Source organism: Ovis aries, chromosome 15 (assembly GCF_016772045.2).
Source record: "Ovis aries strain OAR_USU_Benz2616 breed Rambouillet chromosome 15, ARS-UI_Ramb_v3.0, whole genome shotgun sequence".
NCBI lineage: Eukaryota > Metazoa > Chordata > Mammalia > Artiodactyla > Bovidae > Ovis > Ovis aries.
In genome coordinates, this window is record NC_056068.1 from 48,337,557 (window position 1) to 48,363,385 (window position 25,829).

General features: G+C 37.2%; 1 protein-coding gene and 1 pseudogene across 1 annotated transcript; one reads left to right on the top strand and one right to left on the bottom strand.

The window, feature by feature from the left end:
• The first annotated feature begins 212 nt into the window (after positions 1 to 212).
• Positions 213 to 1,163, top strand: LOC101107731 (olfactory receptor 51V1-like). The gene has a single exon (XM_004016665.2). The coding sequence runs from the start codon at positions 213 to 215 to the stop codon at positions 1,161 to 1,163; it is 951 nt and encodes a 316-aa protein (XP_004016714.1).
• A 13,994-nt stretch (positions 1,164 to 15,157) lies between these two features.
• LOC106990501 (olfactory receptor 52Z1P-like) lies at positions 15,158 to 16,114 on the bottom strand (annotated as a pseudogene).
• Positions 16,115 to 25,829: the final 9,715 nt, after the last annotated feature.

A 25,829-nucleotide genomic window follows, 5' to 3' on the forward strand; every position in this document is an offset into this window, starting at 1 on the left:
TTAGTCACTAGCACTGGAATAGCTATGTTTAGACAACTGGTTCTTGACCTAAAGAATAATGAATCAGGCCTCTACTTTACTGAGTTCATGATAGTTGAGGAAACTGTATTATATTTTTTTCTCAAAAGCAGACAAACATTACTAGAAATTAAAGGGTCATAAAGTGATCTAATTTTTAATACCTCTCTAGAAATATTTTTAATCCTCTATTAATGTCTGCTACCTTTATCTTGAACTTCAACAGTTCCAGATTTGCTCTCACTGGTTTTCCTGGCTTAGAAGTTGACTATCTCTGGCTCTCCATCCCTTTTGCCTCCATTTATGCTATGGTTTTCCTGGGGAACTGCATGGTGCTCCACGTGATCAGGACTGAGCCGAGTCTGCACCAGCCCATGTTCTACTTCCTGGCCATGCTGGCCCTCACTGACCTGTGTGTGGGGCTGTCCACCGTGCACACAGTGCTGGGAATCTTATGGGGGATCATTCAAGAGATCAGCCTGGATTCCTGCATTGCCCAGTCCTATTTCATCCATGGTCTGTCCTTCATGGAGTCCTCTGTCCTCCTTACTATGGCTTTTGACCGCTATATTGCCATTTGCAACCCATTACGCTATTCCTCCATCCTAACTAATGACAAAATCATGAAGATTGGAGTGGCAATCTTATGTAGGAGTTCTATGCTCATACCTCCAGTCATTATTCGCCTAAAGTTCTTAAATTATTGTCACCCCCACATCCTTTCTCACTCTTTCTGCCTGCACCAAGACTTAATTCGAATGGCCTGTTCAGACATCCGCTTCAATAGCATCTATGGTCTGGCCCTGGTGATCAGCAACTTGTTGTTGGATGCAGTGCTCATCATTATCTCCTATATCATGATCTTGCATGCAGTCTTAGCAATTGCATCACGAGAAGAGAGAATCAAGTCTTTGCAGACCTGTGTATCTCACATCTGTGCTGTTTTGGTTTTCTACATCCCAATCATTGGTCTGACCATGGTTCATCGTTTTGGCAGACACCTCTCACCCTGGGTTCATGTTCTCATGGGCAATGTCTATATCCTTTTCCCACCCTTGATGAATCCCATTATTTATAGTATCAAGACCCAGCAAATACGAAGAAGAGTCCAGAGATTGTTTTACTTGAAAAAATGTAAGTCTTAATATCAAATGTGAATGCATTTAAAAGTCAGCAAAGGAGTTCAAAAGGGTAAGAGTCAGTGAATAATTAAAATATGTTTAATGACTTTCATTTGAATGAGGCTTTCCATTTTACAAACACTTTCCTCTGCATTTTCCTTGAAACTATCATATTAGTGAAATTGACATGAGTTATGCTGTCAATATTTTTGAATATCTGAAAATACATATATAATAGCTTCTGAATCATAATGAGTTCTGAGGCAGATTAGCTATTAAAATTCATCTCACTATGGCCAGTTTGGGAGTCATTCATTATAAAAAGGTACATTTTGCTAATTAAAATCCCGCAAGTAATTACTTAAGGACCAAAAATTATTTTACTCCAATTCTCCCTACTCTAAACTACATTCTTGTTTATTGTCTACCCATTTTCCCAATTTAGTCCCATGGCAATGTAACTAAATAAGCATAATAGAGAATTTGACCTTTTTGAATAAATTTAAAAAGCAATGAAATAAGCAAGCATTAATCTTGATACTCTTTGCCCATCAGCCAATCTTCCTCACTCTCACCCTACTGAACTGGAGATAGAGACAATCAGTAACTGCCAGAGTAGAAAAAAAAAAAAAAATAGGTGTTTGTGATTAGTTTTATTTTCTTAATCCAAGGAACAATAACAAATAGCTACTCCACTTGAAAACCATTTGAAAATATTTCCTATGAACCCATAGATCATTTAAATCCAATGAGGAGAGAATGTTACTGTGATCAAAGAAAAATGTTTCTAATTTATCTCCCCATCAAGACTCTGTGGTAGATGCTATTTTCTAATACATATATGATTTGTAGTTTAAAAAACACAAAGATTAAATGACACATCAAATTTTAGGTGGCAGCGGGTGATGTGATTGAATATATTCTGTTTTATTTTCAAATCACATAAAAAATCTTTCTTTCCTATCTCCCTTCTGTACTTTTCAACATGAAGTTTCTTAAATGGTTCCACAACCATCATAAAACTTTTATAGAATAAAAGTGAGCAAAACCACAAATAAATCATGGATAGCAAAATAATGCACACATTTGGACTCTTGGTATGTGTAAATTTCCTTAAAACATTATTGTTGCAAGGATATTTATATAATCTACTTGATATGTTTAGGGCATGTTTTGTTAATGCATACTTTCAAATAGTAGTTCACTCTGTTTAGATGTACATGCACCATCTGATAAATTTTCAAAAATATTTACAGTCATGAAATCACCACCGCAATCAATCAAGATATGGAATATTTTCATCACCCCACAAGTGCCTTATATCTCTTTGCAGTCACTCTTCTCCCACAGCCCCAAATTCTCCACTGCCTCCAAACTAATTTCTATCATAGGTTTTGCCTTTAAGAGAGCCCCTACTTGTGTGCTCAACTGTGTCTAGCTCTTTTGTAACCCCGTAGACTGTAGCATACCAGGCTCCTCTGTCCATGGGATGATCCTGGCAAGAGTACTGGAGTGAGTTCATTTCCTACTCCAGGAGATCTTCCTGACCAGGGATTAAACCCTCATCTTCTGTGTCTCCTGAATTGGCAGACAGATTCTTTACCACTGAGCCACCTGGGAAGCAGCTTTTAGAGAAGATCCCGTAAACTGAATCATAAGTAATGTAATCTTTTTGTCCAGATCCTTTCACTTGCAATAATACTTTTGAGATTCACCTTGTAGTTGTTGCCTGCATCCGCAGCTCATTTTTATATTTGAGTTTTATTCCATTGTACTACATAGGGAAAACTATTCATTAATTGATTGGGTTAGCATTTTATAGTTTTGATTTTGAATGAAGCAGTTATAAACAGCTACACCATGCAATTTTAAAAGCAACTCCCTAATATTGTTAGAGTTTATTTTCAATCATCACAATAACAAGTATAATGGTCATAAAATAATAATTAGCTTATATTTATCAGATTCCTATTATATGCCAGGCACTGTGGAAGGACACAGTAATGATTCTCACTGTTGATCTTTAGAGCCAGTCCATGGGTAAATCATAATCAGTTAATTTTGCAGATGAGGAAATTGAAGTAAAGGGATTTTTAAAAAGTAGAAAACAATTGTGGGGCACTTTAGTTTCACAGTACTTTTACCACTGCCATTAGAGTACCGTTTTACATTGCAGTTATCTCCCTATCTCTCTCTCTGTTTTTATTGTTGGTGGTGTTCATGGTGTGAATTAAAAATTTTAAATTGTGTGTTGCTGTAAATATAAGTTTTCAAATGCATTAGCACTTGAAACAATCATTTAGTAGGCCATTCTTTCATCAGCCAGTATTATGATATATAAAATTCTAATGTAGAAGGTTTTATATTTTATACTCAAATAATAACATGTGATGAGTTTAGTTTATTTTTAGTCTTATCTGCTCTCAGAGAGCCAATGGTTCTTCCACTTAAAATGTGAATTAAAGTTTTTGAGTTTAAAAAGTATATTTGCTGTGGTATCATATTTTCTGTCAATTGGAAACTGATATTCTCTGGCAGGAAATTTCTTTCTTTCACAGGTCTCTGCCACTAACTGTCACTTCTCTACAAACCCCTCATCACTACATTAAAGGAGAAGCTGACATGGCCCTTCTCCCAAGAACTGGATAGGCCTCTTTTCTAAGTCTGTAACACTTGGTAGACCCTTGCTGAATGAATCTTGTCTTACCTCCTCACTGTGTATGGAACGCTGATTTTTCTCACCCTCTGTTGCATTTTGACTGATTTTCTAATCAATCTAGTTAGTAATCCAACTGTAAATGGCTCTTAGTCTACAAACTGAAACTGACACATTTTCTCTTATTTCCCTGACTCTAAGTTTTCGGGTTTTTTTTTTTTTTTTTTTTTAGCCTTTGGTTACAGAATCATTTTTTCCTAGGCATAACAGTTCCCTTGACATCTCTGCTAGTGAGCATTCACCGTGATTTTTGTGTCCCCCACAATGCTGTAAAGAACACCTATATCCATGTGCTGCATTGTGGAAGAGCAAGAAACTGGTTCCCTCACTGAATATACCATGTGCTAATTTTTACCCTTATGCTGCTCTCTGATGATGGCATGAGATAGTTTGCATGGAAATCTCCCTCAGGAGATAAACAAGTAGTAGGTTATTAGTATCCTTCTGCTTTTAACTTCTCCCTCAAAACACACTGGGTTTCTAGCTTCTCATGCCCTGACACTGTAAATGAGTGCCAAAGAGTGCAGCTGAACCTGAGACCTTGAAGATTATATCTTTTCAATTTTCTTTGCTTATCTGTGTTTCTCTTCTCTAGCTCGTGCTGAAAGGGGTTCCATTACTCTTCTTTTGTTTTAATATCTAAAAGAAACTTCCTCTACATCCCAAACTCTTTGCTTTCTGTCTTTGTTCTAGCTGGTACCATCTAACAGATGTAGTTGATAAAGTAAGATGCTAGTGAAAGAAAAGAAAAATCAATAATATCCAAAAGGCAAAATATTATATACATATATATATATATGCACACACATATATACAAATATATACATACACACATATATATACATATTCTGAATGGTTTCAACTAATTATTTTCTTTTGATAATATATCTGAATTTTAGCAATTTCTACTTGTTATAAAATAATGCTAATACATTTTGGCATAAGTTAAACATTTTTTTCCACAGTACTATATTTGAATCAAGTCCCAACACCAACATGACACTGCAAAAGTGCAAACTAAATTTTACTATTATATTTGTAAATGGTTATTGACACTTCAGTTCAGTTCAGTCACTCAGTTGGGTCTGACTCTTTGTGACCCCATGGACTGCAGCATGTGGGCTTCCCTGTCACTAACTCTCAGAACTTGCTCAAACTCATGTCCATCGAGTCAGTGATGCCATCCAACCATCTCATCCTCTGGTGTCCCCTTCCCCTCTGGCCTTTAATCTTTCCCAGCATCAGGATCTTTTCTAATAAGTTAGTTCTTTGCATCAGGTGGCCAAAGTATTTGAGCATCAGCTTCAGCATCAGTCCTTCAATGAATATTCAGGACTGATTTCCTTTAGGATGGACTGCTTGGATCTCTCTGAAGTCCAATGGACTCTCAAGAGTCTTCTCCAACACCACAGTTCAAAAGCATCAATCCTTCGGCCCTCAGCTTTCTTTATAGTCCAACTCTCACATTCATATATGACCACTGGAAAAACCATAGCTTTGACTACACGGACCTTTGTCGGTAAACTAATGTCTCTGTTTTTTTAATACGCTGTCTAGGTTTGTCACAGCTTTTTTTCCAAAGAACAAGCATCTTTTATTTTATTTTTATTATTTTATTTTATTTTTTTTAATTTTAATATCTTTAATTCTTACATGCGTTCCCAAACACGAACCCCCCTCCCACCTCCCTCCCCATAACATCTCTCTGGGTCATCCCCATGCACCAGCCCCAAGCATGCTGCATCCTGCGTCAGACATAGACTGGCGATTCAATTCTTACATGATAGTATACATGTTAGAATGTCATTCTCCCAAATCATCCCACCCTCTCCCTCTCCCTCTGAGTCCAAAAGTCCATTATACACATCTGTGTCTCTTTCCCTGTCTTGCATACAGGGTCGTCATTGCCATCTTCCTACATTTCATATATATGTGTTAGTATACTGTATTGGTGTTTTTCTTTCTGGCTTACTTCACTCTGTATAATCGGCTCCAGTTTCATCCATCTCATCAGAACTGATTCAAGTGAATTCTTTTTTACGGCTGAGTAATACTCCATTGTGTATATGTACCACAGCTTTCTTATCCATTCATCTACTGATGGACATCTAGATTGTTTCCATGTCCTGGCTATTATAAACAGTGCTGCGATGAACATTGGGGTACATGTGTCTCTTTCAATTCTGGTTTCATTGGTGTGTATGCCCAGCAGTGGGATTGCTGGGTCATAAGGTAGTTCTATTTGCAATTTTTTAAGGAATCTCCACACTGTTCTCCATAGTGGCTGTACTAGTTTGCATTCCCACCAACAGTGTAGGAGGGTTCCCTTTTCTCCACACCCTCTCCAGCATTTATTGCTTGCAGATTTTTGGATCGCAGCCATTCTGACTGGTGTGAAGTGGTACCTCATTGTGGTTTTGATTTGCATTTCTCTAATAATGAGTGATGTTGAGCATCTTTTCATGTGTTTGTTAGCCATCCGTATGTCTTCTTTGGAGAAATGTCTATTTAGATCTTTTAATTTCATGGCTGCAGTCACCGTCTGCAGTGATTTTGGAGCCCAAGAAAATAATGTCTCTCACTCTTTCCATTGTTTCCCTATCTGTTTGCCATGTATAGATGGGACCAAATGCCATGATCTTAGTTTTTTGAATGTTGAGTTTTAAGCCAGCTTTTTCACTCTTCTCTTTCACTTTCATCAAGAGGCTCTTCGCTTTCTGCCATAAAGGTGATATCTGAGGTTACTGATATTTCTCTCTACAATCTTGATTTCAGCTTGTGTTTCATCCAGCTGGCATTTCACATGATGTATTCTGCAAATAAGTTAAATAACCAGGGTGACAATATACAGCCTTGACGTACTCCTTTCCCCAATTGAGAACCAGTCTGTTGTTCCGTGTCCACTTCTAATTTTGTTTCTTAATGCTCCAAGTCAGGCTTCAGCAATACATGAACCATGAACTTCCTGATGTTCAAGCTGGTTTTAGAAAAGGCAGAGGAGCCAGAGATCAAATTGCCAACATCCGCTGGATCATGGAAAAGAAAGAGAGTTCCAGAAAAACATGTATTTCTGTTTTATTGACTATGCCAAAGCCTTTGACTGTGTGGATCACAATAAACTGTAGAAAATTCTGAGAGAGATGGGAATACCAGACCACTTGACCTGCCTCTTGAGAAATCTGTATGCAGGTCAGGAAGCAACAGTTAGAACTGGACATGGAACAACAGACTGATTCCATACAGGAAAAGGAGTACTTCGGGGCTGTATAGTGTCACCCTGCTTATTTAATTTATATGCGGAGTACATCATGAGAAACGCTGGGCTGGAAGAAGAGCAAGCTGGAATCAAGATTGCTGGGAGAAATATCAATAACCTCGGATATGCAGATGACACCACCCTTATGGCAGAAAGTGAAGAGGAACTAAAAAGCCTCTTGAGGAAAGAACTAAAAAGCCTCTTGAGGAAAGTGAAAGAGGAGAGTGAAAAAGTTGGCTTAAATCTCAGCATTCAGAAAATGAAGATCATGGCATCTGGTCCCATCACTTCATGGGAAATAAATGGAGAGACAGTGGAAACAGTGTCAGATTTTATTTTTTTGGGCTCCAAAAAATGGAGCCATGGTGACTCCATGGTGACTGCAGCCATAAAATTAAAAGACACTTACTCCTTGGAAGAAAAGTTATGACCAGCCTAGATAGCACATTCAAAAGCAGAGACATTACTTTGCTGACTAAGGTCCGTCTAGTCAAGGCTATGGTTTTTCCAGTAGTCATGTATGGATGTGAGAGTTGGACTGTGAAGAAGGCTGAGCACTGAAGAATTGATGCTTTTGAACTGTGGTATGGGAGAAGACTCTTGAGAGTCCCTTGGACTGCAAAGAGATCCAACCAGTCCATTCTGAAGGAGATCAGCCCTAGGATTTCTTTGGAAAGAATGATGCTAAAGCTGAAACTCCGGTACTTTGGCCAACTTATGCAAAGAGTTGACTCATTGGAAAAGACTCTGATGCTGAGATGGATTGGGGGCAGGAGGAGAAGGGGATGACCGACGATGAGATGGCTGGATGGCACCACAGATTCGATGGATGTGAGTCTGAGTGAACTCTGGGAGATGGTGATGGACAGGGAGGCCTGGCGTGCTACAATTCTTGGGGTCGCAAAGAGTTGGACACGACTGAGTGACTGAACCGAACTGAATGCGCACACAGATTTCTCAAGAGGCAGGTAAGGTGGTCTGGTATTCCCATCTCTTTCAGAATTTTCCAGTTTGTTTTGATCCACATAGTCAAAGGCTTCAGTGTAGTCAATGAAGCAGAAGTAGATGTTTTTCTGGAATTCTCATGCTTTCTCTATGATCCAACAGATTTTGGCAACTTGATCTCTGGTTCCTTTGCCTTTTCTAAATCCAGCTTGAACATCTGGAAGTTCTCGTTTCACATACTGTTGAAGCCTTGTTTGGTGACTTTTGAGCTTTATGTTGCTAGCTTGAGAGTCTACCACAATTGTGTGGTAGTTTGAACATTCTTTGGCATCGCTTTTCTTTGAGACTGGAATGAAAACTGACCTGTCCTGTGGCCACTGCTGAGTTTTCCAAATTTGCTGGCATATTGAATGCAGCACTTACAGCATCACCTTTTAGGATTTGAAATAGCTCAACTGGAATTACATCACCTCCAATAGTTTTGGTTCTGGTGATACTTCCTAAGGCCTACTTGTGTTCAGACTCCAGAATGTATGACCCTAGGTGAGTGATCACACCATCATGGTTATTTAGATCATGAATATCTTTTTTGTATAGTTCTTCTGTGTATCCTTGCCACCTCTTCTTAATATCTTCTGCTTCTGTTAGGTCCATATCTTTTCTGTTCCTTATTATGCCCATCTTTGCATGAAATGATCCCTTGGTGTCTCTAATTTTTTTGAAGGGATCTCTAGTCTTTCCCATTCTATTGTTTTCCTCTACTTCTTTGCATTGATCCCTTAGGAAGGCTTTTTTATCTCTCCTTGCTATTCTTTGAAACTCTGCATTCAGATATATCTTTTCTTTTCTCCTTTACCTTTAGCTTCTCTTCTTTTCTCAGCTGTTTGTAGGGTCTCCTCAGAGAATCATTTTTCCTTTTTGCATTCTTTTTCTTGGGGATGGTTTTGATCACCACCTCCTGGACAATGTTACAAACCTCTGTTCATAATTGTTCAGGCACTCTGTCTATCAGATCTAATCCCTTGAATCTATTTGTCACTTCCACTATATAATCGTAAAAGACTTGATTTAGGTCATACCTGAATGGTCTAATTCCCTACTTTCTTTATTTTGAGTCTGAATTTGGCAATAAGGTGTTCATGAGATGAGCCACAGTCAGCTCCTGATCTTGTTTTTGCTCACTGTAGAGAACCTCTCCTATTGGCTGTAAATAATACAATCAATCTGATTTTGATATTGACCATCTGGTGAAGTCCATGTGTAGAATTGTCTCTTGCATTGTTGGAAGAGTGTATTTATTATGACCAGTGTGTTCTCTTGGCAAAACTCTGTTAGTCCCTATTGACATTCACTGGACACTTATTGTGTTCCAGATATTGTTATGTGCCTTAATATTTCCTCAATTTAACAAAATATCCACACTTACAAAATAAGTTCCCTAAGATTTTATACCTAGAAGCAATGGAACCAAGATTTTATTATTAGAAATCTGACTCCAGAGATTGTCCTCTTTAGTCACAAGCCTACACTGTGTCCTAATGCTTCAAACTAGCAATTCCAATTAATTACATGAAAATGACTGCACTTTTATTTTTTTAACTTCACTCTTAATAACAGTATTTAAACCCTTATTCTTTCTCATTCTTAAGTTTTACTATGATTCTATATATTGTCTGCACTATTTTAAGTTATAATTGCTAATCACAATTACACTTTCCTGACTCCTTTATTAACAGTTTCTTTTGGTGGCTCAGACAGTAAAGCGTCTGTCTACAATGCAGGAGACCCGGGTTCGATCCCTGGGTTGGGAAGATCCCCTGGAGAAGGAAATGGCAATCCACTCCAGGACTATTGCCTGGAAAATCCCATGGACAGGGGGAGCCTGGTAGGCTACAGCCCATGGGGTCGCAAAGAGTCGGACCGACTGAGCGACTTCATTTCACTTCTTCACTTCACTTTGTGATATACATTTCTTCAGTTTCTGCCTGATATGTCAGATACACATTCTTTTATCGAATGTACTAATTAATTTATTTTTTGACTCTATGCTGCTTGTGGCAGGATCTTAATTCCTTGACCAGGAGTTAATTAATTAATTAACTTAATTCCCTGACTCAGCAGTGAAAGTACTGAGTCTCAAAGCTTGACTGCTAGTAAATTACCCAGATGCACATTCTAAAGTTCATTTTAAGTAACATGATATCCAGATATCTAGGAATTTTTTAAAATGTTGTATTAAGACTCCTTAGCAAGGAAAAGAGATGATTCTTAGTCATTAGCTCCTGCAAGAAGACACATAGTTCCAGAGCACATTACCTGGCCTTGTCTCTGTGAAGAACTCTTATTTTTTTCTAAACTCTTGCTGAATTTTGTAGGGCTGGTGCTTTCCTCTTGGAATGGTAAATCCTTGCACTTGCTGGATCCACTCTGAGGCCTCATTGATTCTCTCATTGCATCATTAGTTCTCACAGTCCTCTCTGTGTCTATGGCTTCAAGGCAATTTTGCAAACAATCCCAACCCCATTGTTTTTAAAAATATGTGGTTGGATGTTAGAATAGCTCTTTAGAATTATTGCCTTTGTAACTAGTAGTCTGTTTCTTTGTAACTAGTAGTCTGGTCCTACATTATAATTAAAATACATTTACTTCTCTTTTTACTTTTATTATCTTACCAGGACCAGCATATTTTCAGATTTTTTTTTAGCTTCTCTATAACCTGGAGGTTGCTAAAGAGTTCCTATGGGCTGTTATCAATTTAAAGAAAACAACCAGAGTCACACTGTGCCAAATACACAGTATTAGACAGTGACCCATGCTTTATCTATTTCTTTTAATCTTCAAAAATACTGATATTTATGAGATCTTGGAGTTTGTGCCTGCTAAGTTGCTTCAGTTGTGTCCAACTCTTTTTGACCTTATGGACTCTAGCTCACCAGGGTCTTCTATCCATGGGCATTCTCCAGGCAAGAATACTGGAGTGGGTTGCCATGACCTCTTCCAAGGGATCCTCCTGACCCAGAGATCCAGTACACTTCTTTTGCATGTCCTGCATTGACTGGGGGATTCTTTTTTTTTTTTTCACTTTATTTTACTTTACAGTAATGTATTGGTTTTACCATACATCAACATGAATCTGCCACAGGTGTACAGTCATTGTTTATAATAGCCAGGACATGGGAGCAACCTAGATGTTCATCAGCAGATGAATGGATAAGAAATCTGTGGTACATCTACACAATGGAGTATTACTGAGCCATTAAAAACAATCCATTTGAATCAGTTCTAATGAGGTGGATGAAACTGGAGCCTATTATACAGAGTGAAGTAAGCCAGAAAGAAAAACACCAATACAGCATACTAACACATATATAGGGAATTTAGAAAGATGGTAATGATAACGTGGTATGCAAGACAGCAAAAAAGACACAGATGTATAGAACAGACTTTTGACTGGGGGATTCTTTACCACTATCACCACTTGGAAGTTCAGTTCATTTCAGTCACTCAGTCACGTCTGACTTTCTGAGACACCATGGACTGCAGCACACCAGACCTCCCTGTCCATCACCAATTCCCAGAGCTTGCTCAAACTCATGTCCATTGAGTTGGTGATGCCATCCAACCATCTAATCCTCTGTCATCCCCTTCTCTTCTTGCCTTCAATCTTGCCCAGCATCAGAGTCTTTTCCAACAAGCCCCTGTGAAAAAGTACTTGCTATCACTGTGTAAGACTGACATGGCTAGAACTTAAATTTGTGAACTAATGTATGAGGAGGTGAACAGACCTTGTGAGGTACTTAACTCCAAAGGAAGACATGTCTAAGAATTGTAAAAATGGGAATGCTCCATGATGCTGATCGACAGAAGAAAAAGATCCCAGGATTAGTGTGGCTTTAAATATAGACAGCTGAGGGAAGAACAAATATATGTGGAAAGAGAGGGGATTTTCTTTACAAAAATATTGTAGTGGTTTCTTTATCTTGCATACTCTCAATTATATAGCAGCATAGAGCTGCTCTTCTTAAATAATTTGAGATGGGCTCTATCCTTTACCATTTTCTGATAAAAGTTTTTATGAAATCCATATTATTTTCCTTCTAAATGTTTGGTCATATTCATCTAGCAAATTCATCTGGGTCTGGAAAATTCCTTCTTGCAAGGTTTCAAACTACAATTTCTCAAGTAGTTATGAGAGTACTTAGGTTATCTATTTCTTTCAAAATGAGCTTCAGTAGTTTGTACATAGCAAGGGGTTTTCTCATTTGTCTTAGTTATTAAATATAATGAAGTTAATTTTTATTTTGTAATTGTATATTTTCTATTTCCTGATAACTTTGATTGTTTGTAAGTTATATTAATCTTTTAAAAAGTCAGTTCATACTCTCATTCTTGTAAATTTCAAGGAGATATGTGTGATATCCAGCAATAAAATAATAAAGTTATCCTTTGTAAACAGGTATCAACAGAACAACGAATCAAATTTCAAGTCCTAAAGCAATATTTAGGCCAACTAGCATTTATGAAAATATAAGAGTTCACAATCACTATAGTTGATTGTACATGAATACACTCACATTATGATTTTAAAAGTTTAAAAATGGACTTTAAAGATAGAACTTACAGAGTTTTTCTTCTACAGAAGAGAAAGAATTGAAAGTTTTACTGAGTATAATATACTTAATAAGCTTAAAATATTTTAAAAATTTGATGTTTATACATGTATGGGAAACAAAAATTTGCCAAAATCACTTCTGTATACTCCTGTTTTCTTTCAATATCTAGGGGAAACAGCACAGAATTTAAGCAAAATAGTAAATACAGAAAGAATCAGAAACAATACAATTAATCAGTAATCATATACAAATCTGGAAATCATGATAAACTTAGATTTCTTTTGCTCACTGCTAAGTTGTAAAATAAAATAGAAATTCTATTTTTACTTACATAAAAATCCTACTACAAAAATGCTCAGAATATCCTCCATCAGAGTAAAAAAAAAAAAGGATAATTTTGAGACAATTAAAGTAATTAAATATAAATCCTGGATACTTAAGCAATTAAGAAAATAATAGGGATAGCTGCAGGGAAGGTAGAATAATATTAAGTCATGCTAATGCTAAATATCTCATCTTGTACAGGAATCAGTAGATATAATTTAATTATTTATAATTAGTTTAATTTAAATGTTCTTTTAAAAATATACACACTATCAGGAGAATTCTATATATTCTACCAGAATTTCTATGCAAATACACTTGTGTGTAAGATTCCATACATTAATATATGGGTGTACATTCCCTTACTTAAGATCATCTGATATGTATTGTTCTGCAACCTGTAATTACTCTTTAAAATGTTTTAAGCTTATTTCCATATTAGCATTTTGTAGTAACATATTCAGTAATAATTGTACCAAGTTTTTAAAATGTATTGCAATACATTCAGCTTGTACATTTATATTTCTAGTTTTCATTTTTGTCATCAATGCTGTGAAGACATTAACATGTTCAAGAGTTTTCATTATTACTTGTACAAGTGAACACATAAAATATTCTTTATTATTTATTATTTTATAAATCATTTATGTTCTCAGACATCTCACTGTTTCTTTTCTTCCCTGATGAATACCTTTTACTGTTGCTAGTAAGAGTAATAATTATTACCACTATGGTAAAATAAATGCAGTCTATAGTATGATTATAAAATGATCAAGAGGAGCTTTGACATTCATTTGAGGAGCAGATGCAGATTTTTGATTCATTCCAGTGCTTTTACTAATGTATGATGTTAGTGGTAAGGAACCCACCTGCAAATGCAGGAGACAGAGACAGGGGCTGGATCCGTGGGTAGGGTAGATCCCCTGGAGGAGGGCATGGCAACCCACTCCAGTTTTCTTGCCTGGAGAATACCCATGGACAGAGGAGCCTGGTGAGCTAGAGTCTATAGGGTTGCAGAGTCAGGCACAACTGAAGCAACTTAGCACACACACATGCTAATAATCTGTAAATTTCTACCTCTGGTAAATTTTTCTCCTGTCTCCAGAGTGAAAAATTAAAATAGCTTAATGCCTCAAGATCACCTAAAACCATTATGTCCCATAATGCCTGAAATTATACTTAGGAAAGAGGAAATATGGGCTTCCCAAGTGGCACTAGTGGTAAAGAACCCTCTGATCAGTGCAGGAGATATCAGAGGGGGGCTCAATCCCTGGGTCAGGAAGATCCCTTTGGGGAGGGCATAGCAATCCAGTCCAGTATTCTTTCCTAGAGAATCCCATGGCCAAAGGAGCCTGGTAGGTTACAGTCCATGGGGTCATGGAGCTGGAGACAACTGACCAATGTGTATTACACATAAGGAGGAAATATAAAGGAGATTCCTTTCTCTGTCCTGCAGGTCCAGTGTATGTAGGATGCAGACTGATTACAGTAGTATTACTGGTAATAGTAACAACAGACAACCTTCCTTCATCTTCATTACATGCTATGCAGTATTGTAGAAGCTTTATATAAATCAATTTACTTAATAATTTTAACAACCTTGTAAGTTACACAATATTTTGTGACTATTATAAAGGTAAGTGTACAGAATTCCAGAAAGAGCAAATGCACTCTGCCAAGGCCATACATCTGAAATTCAAGACTCTGAATTTAGAGCCCAAATGCTCAGCTAATACATCAGGATGCTAAATATATGAGTACTATTTTCTCTGATTTACAGAGGTCATATTATAGGAGAATAAACTAAAACCCTGATAAGTTGATTTGAGATTTTTTTTTCATGTTTTTTAGTGTGTGTGGGTGGGCTGTGTCTTCAGTTCTCCTGCTTATCTATGTTAACATAAATTTAAAATTAGCTATTGAATTTCTTTGCTTTAAACTTGTAACAAAACTCATTATTACACAGACGCTAAAATGTCCATGGTCTGACACTGTCCTGAACAAAAACAGTGAAACAAGATTTTAACATAATCTGATTTACTCAAATCTTAATGCTATTGTTCTCTCTTAATTCTGGCATAATATGATATACAACATAATTGTAGGTACACTTCAATTAGTGGAGTTACATAAAGAAGTAAAGAACTATGCTGTTTAATCTACATCAGCAAAATTTCTTGCTCAAAGAAAAGATCTGGATAAATTTCTCCTGAATTTGCTCGGTCTTAACTCCATAAATGATGGGGTTGAGAGTGGGTGGTACCACCACATAAAGATTGGCAAGAAGGATATGTACATGGAGTGGTATACTGTGGCCCCCAAATCGGTGAGCAAAGAATGAAAAAAAAGGCTGGGGTATAGAATAGTAATATAACACAGACATGGGAGCCACAAGTACCCAGAGCCTTGAGCCGGGCATCTTGGGAAGGAATTCTAAACACAGTACACAGTATTAGGGCATAAGAGATGATGATGAGCACCACATTCAGGCATGTGGAAAACAGAGCCACAATCACCCCATAGTAGATGTTGACTTGGATGCTACTACAGGCAAGCCTGGCAATGCACATATGTTCACAGTATGAGTGACAAATAATGTTCCTTCCACAGTAAGTAAGCCGATAAACCAGAAAAACCAAGGGGAAACAGATGAGGAAACTCCTAATTATAGAAGCAATGCCTATTTTTCCAATGACTGAGGATGTTAGAATGGTAGTATATCTTAGTGGATAACAGATGGCTACATAGCGATCAAATGCCATGGCCAGCAATATGGCAGACTCTGCCACGAAGATGAAGTGGGGGAAAAACATCTGGGACACACAGCTACCAAAAGATATACCCCCTTCTTGCAACCAGAAGATTGCTAACATCTTGGGTGTGGTGACAGTGGAAAGAAAGATATCTGCCAAGGCTAACATGGAGAGGAAAAGGTACATGGGTTCATGAAGACTGTGCTCAGTGAAGACAGAAATAGTAAGAGGCTATTTCCTACAACAGCGACTATGTACATGGAACAACTGGGGATGGAGATCCACGTGTGTGCATCTTCCAGCCCTGGGATCCCAATCATGGGGTACCAAATGTCTGTAAGGTTAGCGCACTTTGAAGAGGTTGTCATCTTTTACTCTGTCCTCTGATACTGAACCCTGAAATAGGGTGAGGGAGAGAGAAAGAGAATGAGAATGAAGTATCAGGGCTATTTTATCAGATTAAGTGCGACTCTTGGCATTGCAGTAATTTAACTGCCTTTAAAAAGGATGGTAATAAGTATTGATTCAAGGATGATAAGCCAAATAGACTTCACTGACATGAAACTTACCATGACTTAATAGAGATGATGCTATTGGTATTGATAATGAAAATAGCAATAATAATAAACATTGAATGGGCTTATAATTTCATTTAGGCACTGTGACCAATACATTATATTTATTGACTTAGCATCATACAAGAAAACTTTATAAGCTCTTGAGTATCATCAGTTTTCCTTCTTGTCTGACTAGTCACTCCTAGTGATTAATAGACACTTTTTTTTTTTTCTCTAGAGCTAAAGAAAAAAGTGTTCAGAATACTGGTGTGGCCTTTTAGGGAGCTCAGTAACAATCATTATTCTTATGATTTAATATGAAGACTTTCATTATCAAACCAGAAGAACTTAGAAAGAGTAATATAAGTGTAGACAGGCCTTACTTTGAACAGTGTTTTTCTACTTTAAGAGTGTGCATACTGAAACCATGTTCTCTCTTGTATGGTCCCAGGATTCATGCATTTCAGGTGAACTAATAAATGGCACCCCACTCTAGCACTCTTGCATGGAGAATCCCATGGAGGGAGGAGCCTGGTAGGCTACAGTCCATGGGGTCACAAAGAGTCGGACACGACTGAGAGACTTCACTTTCACTTTCAATACTGTGCAAAGCAAGGACTGATAAATCATCATTCTAACATAGAACATATGTCCTCTCATCACTCACATACATTATCTTCCTCCCTCCAATCTCACTTGCCTACCTCGCTTTTTTTTTCTCTTTTCCCATTTATTTCTCCCAGCTTATATTCAAATATCTGTTCTTTCCTTCTCTTCTTTTCTCAGCTCAAATTTGAACACTATTTCCAGAGGAAAGAAAAAAAAAAGCTTGTATATAATAAAATAGAAAATGAGTTTCAAGCACTCAAGAATTAAACACACAAGCATTAAATAAGTTAATGAATATTTCTTTAAGCTCACTCTGTATTTAATACCTCACTGAGGAAGGAATCAAATACAGATCATAAATATTTTCTATTTCAAGGAATCCTACCCTTGTGAAGGTCATGAAATGTGGACAACAAAACACCTCCCTTCAAAGAAAATCAGGATAAAATAATTTGAGATATTCAATCACATGTGTACGACACAAAGAAGCCTAACCTTCACTAGAGAGATAATGAAAAGACTCATGGAAGCGTGGTCATTAGCCGGTTTCTCAGAAAAAAAAAAAAAAAAAAAAAACCTTCAGGAAAGAACAGAAAAGACAAACAAAAAGCTAAAGTAAGGTATTTAAATCACTGTAAAAATAAGATCATCTAGCATAAGAAATATGACTGAGCAAGTAGATTGTGTCTTGAAGATACAGAATTGTAAAAGTCAAGCTAATGGCTTCATGGCTTTGAGTTTAGTTTGTCACACGAAGAACTAATTTATTAGTCAACAGTATATACTGAGTCTCTAATATTTTAGCAAAGTTTTAAGAAGAATATAATATGATAAAAAAATTAAGATTTATGTTTCAGAGAAGCTTTTGCTGGTGGGAAGTTCTTTTTTTAAACCTCCTATCTCCCAGTAGCATAGCTAAACAATTCTTAATTACAAACTTTGCAATATTGTTCACTAATACATTTCAATTTCCATGTAGCTATGAGTAAATCTTCAGCATCCAGTATAATACATTTTTGTTGAGTAAATATACTTTAAAAGTTGGTGAAATTTATTGAAATGAAGGAAGATAGCTCTCTAGAGTTGCTCTAGGAAACTTTTCCAGCAGATCAAGGCAGTCAGGAATGTAGCCTTAACAGTGAAAACAGGGTATAGAGAAGAAATACGTCAAGAAAAAATGAAAAAAATAGACTGCCAGGTGATAGGCTATATGAGGGGTAAGTGAAAGGCAATAAAATATTTTGAGACATATTGTTCTGGGAATAATAATGATACCTCTAACCAATAAAGGGAATAAGCTAGGGGATGCAGAATTCAGAGAAAGTTAATACAAATGTTCTGAAAGTATTAATATTTAACATGTCTATGGAATGACTGAGGAAATCAATGTGACTGACTGACTCAAACTTGCCTAGTACCCTGGAAAGAGAACTGGTCTAGGTATGAGGCTTTAGCTGAGCTTGCCTCAGTTATGCCATAAACAGACTGAGATCTTGGTAGAAGCATTTCACCACTCTGAACTCTCTATATGTTCTAGATTAGAATCAAATTAACTCATAGATGGTTCCCTTCTAGATACAGAAATCTAAACTTCATTTCCCACTTGTGAGCAATCCCTTCTTTAACCTTTCTTCTCCTTTGATTTCCTTGATCCCATTATACCCCTATCTTCGTACTACATTTGCACGGTTCTGAGTCTTTTCTCCAATGCTAATCTTATTATTTACAGTGTTATCATTATTGCTGTTATTATTATTGTTATTGCTCTTATTGTTCAGTGCCACCTCTAGACTGTTGTGTTGAGAGTAGAATGTCAGATAAAACACTAGACCTTCACTAGTGAAACCATTGGGCTTTCACTAGCATCTAGTACAATTTCAAGAAATTAGTGAGGATAAAGTCTGATCACAGAACACAAGACATTAGTTGTGTAACAGCTGAAAACAGCAGTGGTAGGCAACTTGAGAAGATTGGGGCCGAGGAAAGGAAAACAGTAACTAGAAGTATCAAAAGATACTAGGAAGTTTTCTTTTGAACAGAAGAAATAAGTATGATGCTTAAAGTCAATGGAGTCTCACGGTAAAGAATTTGAAGCTAGAAAGTGAACATCTTTTACAATTAAGTTCCCATCACAGAAAAAAAAAAAATCATTCAAGCTACCATATGAGTGTTCTGCTTTTTTCCTTGAGGCAAAATGGAGTCAGAAGAATATGGGGTATATGGAAAATTTTCAAAAGACTCATATTTGATCCAGATATTTATAATAAATATCTTATTAGGGGACTTCTCTGATGGCCCAGCAGTAGAATCCACCTGCCAATGATGATGTGGATTCAGTTCCTGGGTCAGGAAGATCCCCTGGAGAAGGAAATGGCAACCCACTCCAGTATTCTAGACTGGGAAATCCCGTAGTAAGAGGCGCTTGGCTGGCTATAATTCATGGGCTCACAAATGAGCTGGACATTACTGAATGATAAAGCAACAACAACAATATGCTTATTAGAGTTAGTGTCAAAACTCATACAGACAAAAATAGAGAGGGAGAGAGAAAGAGAGAGAGACAGAGAGAGATACTATTGAAAACAAAAGGTGTATAGAACAGAAAACAAATGAATAAGCCATTGTCCAACAGAAGTGAAGGCTATCGAGGTGAGAGGAGAGAAATATTTTATAGCAGGATGAGTCAACTGATTCTTCAGGAAAGTTCAATTTTTCAGAATCAAGAAAAATTAAAGAGAAAGAGGAGAGCTAATCATAAGACAGCATAGTTGGCTGGCAATTGAAGGAAATGATGAATTAATGCACAGGTGGTTCCCAAAGATAAATGGGATCCCAAGGGACCAACAGAGAAAAAGCAGGGTTGGTCAGGGAAGGGGTGGGGGAGGGATGAATTTCTTTCCTGTTCACCTGACACTAATCAAACACAAAATTCTGTCCTGGATCTTTCTAATTTCTTTTCTCCCTAACTACAGGTCTGAAATTATATTCCTCATTTATATATATTTTTTCTCTTATACTCACTCTATCCACTTTCCTTTCAGAAGTACTTTCATCTTTTAAGTGAACGTGTACTAATATATTAAAGTAAATCCATAAAGACACAGAAATGAGCTGATTTTGAAAACCAGCTTAGATATCAATTCAACCAGTTTCTAAGATAAGTAGAGATACCATGATCCTCATAGCTCACTGTCTAGGCTTCAGAAAGAAGCCTTCAGCCATTCAGTTCTATTCTGAAGATCTTTTAGAACCTCAATATTTTCTATTATAATTTATATTATTTCCCTTCTCCCCAGTACTCACTGGTTAAAGCAACTTCTTACTGCAGCAGTGGGATCATATTGAGGAACTGTGCAAGAAGGAGATGCCATAAACTGTGAGCCAGCTGATCTGAGACACCTTGGAATTTCGTCAGACACATGATATGCAGCAGACCTCGTGGGTTTGTTACTTACCAAGAAGGAAGTTACACTAAATGCTCTTCTTTGAAATATTTTTTCTTCTTATTCCCAACCACTTATATCTTTCTTTCTCATATTCTCAGCTTGTGATTTAAGTCATAATTTACTATTTTTATTGTTTTTACCATCCTAATTCTATCTTGTTCCAAATAGATAAGAATACAATTCCCCATCAGGGAAAAAAAAAAAAAAAGCCTCAGTCTATAAAAACCACTATCAGAGCCTCCTGAGATGCCAGTTCTTTCAGTTCTGTGAAATGGGCTTCCACACCCACTACATCTAGCCTTGTATCTCGACTCCTTTTCTGTTTTAGATAAAATGAGACAAACTCCTTCTGCAATAAACTATTCCAAAGAGAGTTTTAACCAGCAAGCTGAAAATAAATAAAGAAACCACACAGAAACCTGTGAGATAGAATGTGAAAAAATAAAAAGAATCTCAAGAATCTGTGACTGACTACAGTCAGAGCAAGAAAAACACCAGGCCCTTTTCTTCCTATGTTCCCTACTTTAGATTTATCCCAGCTTTTAAATCCTGAAAAATTTCTTCCTCACAAAGACTGGCTGTTTCAAAAGTTATAAATCACCTTCAATGAACCCTTCATTAACTTGAAAGATCATGGTTCAGCCAGGTACCCAGAGATTCTCGTTATTAACAAATATCATTTCACAAGCATTGGACATGCCTCCACTCCAAGTCTTGGGTCTCCTTAAATCATGGCCCTGGGCAGGTGCTATAAGGTAAGCATAAAAGGCAGGAAAATAATCACAGGTCCTTTGGACTAGGAGTGAGACTAGTATGGTATCTGAGACTCATATGATCCCTTCGGAATCCATCAAGCAGTCACCTACTGTCCAATATTGGACACCAGGCCCTCATCACCTCCTTTATTCTACAGCCGCAGACTTACAGACATCCCATAAGACAGGCTATCTGTCCTTGATCTAGGTTCCAATGTTGACTCAGAGGCTGGTTCTATAGTTTTACCTATCCCAGGAGAACTAAAACCCAAGAGAATTTGGGAATACAGAAAAGTACCTATGGTCTTCTGAGTTTTTGATCCTTTTATTAAGGCCAAGAAAGACCCACTGAATGAATAAATAGGCTTATGGGAAGATCATGCTTCTTAGACAACCCTGGGGAATTAACAACAGCTGTATTAACAGTAGCAACCCATACATAGACTGCCCTGAAAGACACAAAAAAATCATAGAAATATAGGACGTTGTCAAGGTTTCCATTTATTAAATGCATGAGCTGTTGTGAGAGTTGGAAGGTCTATTTTTTAGTGTTGAAGGAACATAATTCTTAGGAATTTTCTGTCTCTCAAGAAACATTAAAAAATCCATGGAGGGGTAGAGTAATCAAATATTTCTAAGACTTTTTTCTTATTAAAGATGAGTCAAATATATTAATAGCTACTCGGGAAAACTTTGAGAGATGGTGAAGGCCAGGGAGGCCTGGAGTGCTGCAGTCCATGGGGTCACAAAGAGTCGGACATGAATGGGTGACTGAACAACAGCAACGTGTAAAGCAATATATGGGGCTTCCCTGGTGGCTCAGATGATATAGAACCTGCCTGGAGTGCAGAAGACCTGGGTTCAGTCCTTGGTTGGGGAAGATTCCCTGGAGAAGGGAATGGCTATCCACTCTAGTATTCTTGCCTGAGAAATCCCATGAACAAAGGAGCCTGATGGGCTACAATCCATGGGATCACAAAGAGGCAGACATGACTGAGCTACTAACCCTTTCACTTTCAAAGCAATATACACTCCTCAAACCCTGCTAACTGTTTAGTTTAGGAAGGGAGATATGTATGTGGGGGAAAATTAGCCTTTAATATCTGCTATTATTACCATAGTACTTAGCAAGTACTATTGCCATAGTACTTAGCAAGTTTAAAACATATTTCTGATGTATCAGTACTTTTAAAAACACAATGACTCCTGATATTATTATGTTTCCAGTGACTAGATGAGGGCATTGAAGTCCTGAAAGTTCATCTGCACATATAGTAAGAAATTGAGCTAAAATCTGAACGTAGGTTTGCCTTTGTCTAATCCCATGCTTTTCTTAAACAACATTGTCATTAAAATTTTAGAGTGACCAACCAAAAGAAGTGCTTTTCCAACAGAACAAAAATTAATTTAAAGTCAGAAACTGTCTAGGCATAGCTTATTATTTCTATATGGAAGATACTATGCAAATGGTATTGGAATGTATGGATTATAGTTACACTCTATGGCAGAGATCCAATACCCCATCATGCACCCATCTCAACCAGAATTGCAATATTAAAAAGAAAGACTCCAATTTGAAAGCAGTGGGATAAAAAATGTGATAATAGATCTATCAGATCTATCTATATTTCTCTATATAGTATCACCCTGGTATAATCAGACAGAAGTTGTTTCTGGCTTGTGCATAAATCTACCCTTGGTTCTTTTTGATGTCCACCTGTGGTTTGCCCTCAGTAATCCAATATACCCCAGCAACACAATAGATAATGCAGGTTCATCATTAACAACTTAGCCAACATGAACTCATGGTTTTAGGGAACTGAAAGGGCAACAAGATGTATAGTTCATCAATACAATGAAATTCTTAAAGAACTATGGCATTTACAGTTTTAACTGTGTGGCTAATTATTCTTTTGAGGACTTCCCAGGTGGTACTAGTGGTAAAGAACATGCCTGCCAGTGCAGGAGACTTAAGAGACACGTGTTCAATTCCCGAGACAGGAAGATTCCCTGGAGGAGAGCATGGAAACCCACTCCAATATTTTTGCCTGGAGAATCCCATGGACAGAGGAGATTGGCAGGCTACAGTCCACACAGTCGCAAAGACTTAGACACAACTAAAGTGACTTAGAACACATACATGCACATTTCCTTTCTCTCATGGTGGGAGATATGAAATCAGCAAGGGATATGGCATGTTACAGCAAAGAACACAAACAGATAGTTCTTAGACCAGAAGAAGAAAAAACTAGAGCTTAAACACTATAAAAAATCTTCACATGCATTGATTTGGAGAATAAGCAATATATAAATACTTCTTTTCTACCCATTATTCTAAATGTTCATTGAGAAGTAACTATACCTCATGTTGTATTTTGCATTACATTTTTCATCAAACAAAAAAACTCTTTATCCTGACAGAGCCCTACACCAATTAAATATACTTTCTTATGACCTTCTCTTTCCTAGGAGAGGCCCTGATGAAACCATTGCTATGAGGTTTATACTAGCCTCTAGAGAGAACCAGAAATTCCCTGAACAGTAAAATTCTTCTGTATAGTAAGGTCAAATACAAGGGTGATCTGCTTGGCCAGTGCCCTGCTGGCACTGAACACTGTCAGAAATGAGATAAGGCTATTGAGAAGGCAGATTAGGTTTAATTAGGGACAGAGAAAGCTCTGAATCTACAATGTCTGATCTTCTTGATAATTGATATCCCTTCATATTGTGCCTTTAGGATATATGTATTTGGGTAAAGTACAGAACCAAGCAGAACACTTTTCTTAGCACAATGTAGGTCCTCACAGAAGCCTTCCATCAAATCAAACTTCCAAGGAGGCTTTATAATAAAAGTCTAGATATGTTGAACTTCTAAAAAGGTAGGTCAAATACTAAGGAATTTTAAAATACTGGCATATGTTTTCTTTCCTGTTGTTTGTTTGTTTACTTCTATACTAAAGTCATGTGGACTAATTTCCCAGGGAAGAATATAGTATATGTCCCTTAGAACAAAGCACAGGGACAGAGTGGTTACTAGATGCTGCTGCTGCTGCTAAGTCACTTCAGTCGTGTCCGACTCTGTGCGACCCCATAGACGGCAGCCCATCCGGCTCCTCCGTCCATGGGATTTTCCAGGCAAGAGTACTGGAGTGAGGTGCCATTGCCTTCTCCAGTGGTTACTAGATACGGAAATGCTTATCAGATACAAATAAAAAATAAAAGCCCTTCCTGTAAGCAGTAATGGTGTGAAGTTTAGGAAGAAATGAAATATGGAAGAAGATGAAGCTCAGTGCTCTCCTCTTATCTAGTCTTCATTGGTAGAGTTGGTGAACATGCTGATAAACACCTAAAATATTTAAAGGGAGGCACTAAATACAAATGGTTCAGTTTCAAATAAGAAATTTGAAATAAAATTGATTTGCAGGCAGCATTGTGTTGACCCAGAGCAGTGCCTTAGACTATAAGTGGCATGTGATATGTCTAGCTAGAGTATCTTGAAAGGCATCTGCTGAATTTCCAACTTCCATAAGCTGTCCATGTGAAGCAGGGACCCTTATGTGTCTCACTGAAGGTGGTTGAAAAGAGCTTTGAGTACTGCTCTAAACTTGAGATGAGAATGGTCTTAAAACCAAGTTCTATTAGCAGTATAGTCAACACTGGACCTTCATTGGAATCATTAGCAAGTCAGTAAAGCTATAAAACCAAGGCAATGAGTGGATTGATGACACTAATGTTTTTGTTGTTGTTATACTTAGACAAAAGATACAAGCTACAGAAAATTCAGCAGTGGGTACATTTCAGGATCCAAGAAACTATAAGCAGTCATGACACTGTTTTATGTTGATTTTTCCTTTCAGTGTAGTGAAATTTTTAGAAGGAAAATGTTTGAATATAAGGATTCAATTTGGAGTTGTTTCATAGCAAGAATGTTTAAGTTTAACACAGGCTTTCTTTAACTCAAAAGACATGATCTACCCTTAAGTGGGAGATTATGTCCACGGGATTTGCCAGGCAACAATACATGTAGAAAGCATGGATTAACTTTTAGTATTAATATTAATAAAAATTCTGAACATAAAAGTTACTTATGAAATCAGTACACTGTGTTGGAATATAGTTTTATAACTGTTAGAAATTCCTTTCTTTTCATAATATAAACCCAGAAGTTCTAATTTTAAAAAACACTAGAGATATATTAAAATTTATGTTTGGCTCAAGGCAACACAGATAACATGTTAATTTGAAAGATGTAATTCTCAGATATACTATATTGGCAACATGCCCATCACATGATGGATTGACTGTCAAAGTATATAAAGTTACTTTTCAAATCAAAATCAACTTAATGTGTAAACTGAATAAGAATGGGACTTCTCTGGTAGTCGAGTGGTTATGACTCTGCACATCCACTACAGGGGGTGTGGGTTCAATCCCTGGTCTGGGAACAAAGATCCTGCAGGCTCCACATCATGGGGAAAAACAAAACATGAGTAATAAAATTAAACATACTGAGTTTAATATAAACAAATTTGGCTCTTCACCTTCCCCTTTCTCTTTTGTTTCCCTTTCCTTCCCTTCCTTTTATTTCTCATCTTGAATGATTATGTCCTATAACTGTTGGTTGAAGCACAGATGTAGACATCTTCACCGTGTATGGGGTGGGGAGTGGGTATGGCTAATGTGCCTAAACAAGGCGCTTGGTCCTGACAGTTTTGA

What these genes read in the sequence shown, in the direction of transcription:
- LOC101107731 (XM_004016665.2), top strand. Translation starts at nt 213, where the DNA reads ATGTCTGCTACCTTTATCTTGAACTTCAACAGTTCCAGATTTGCTCTC.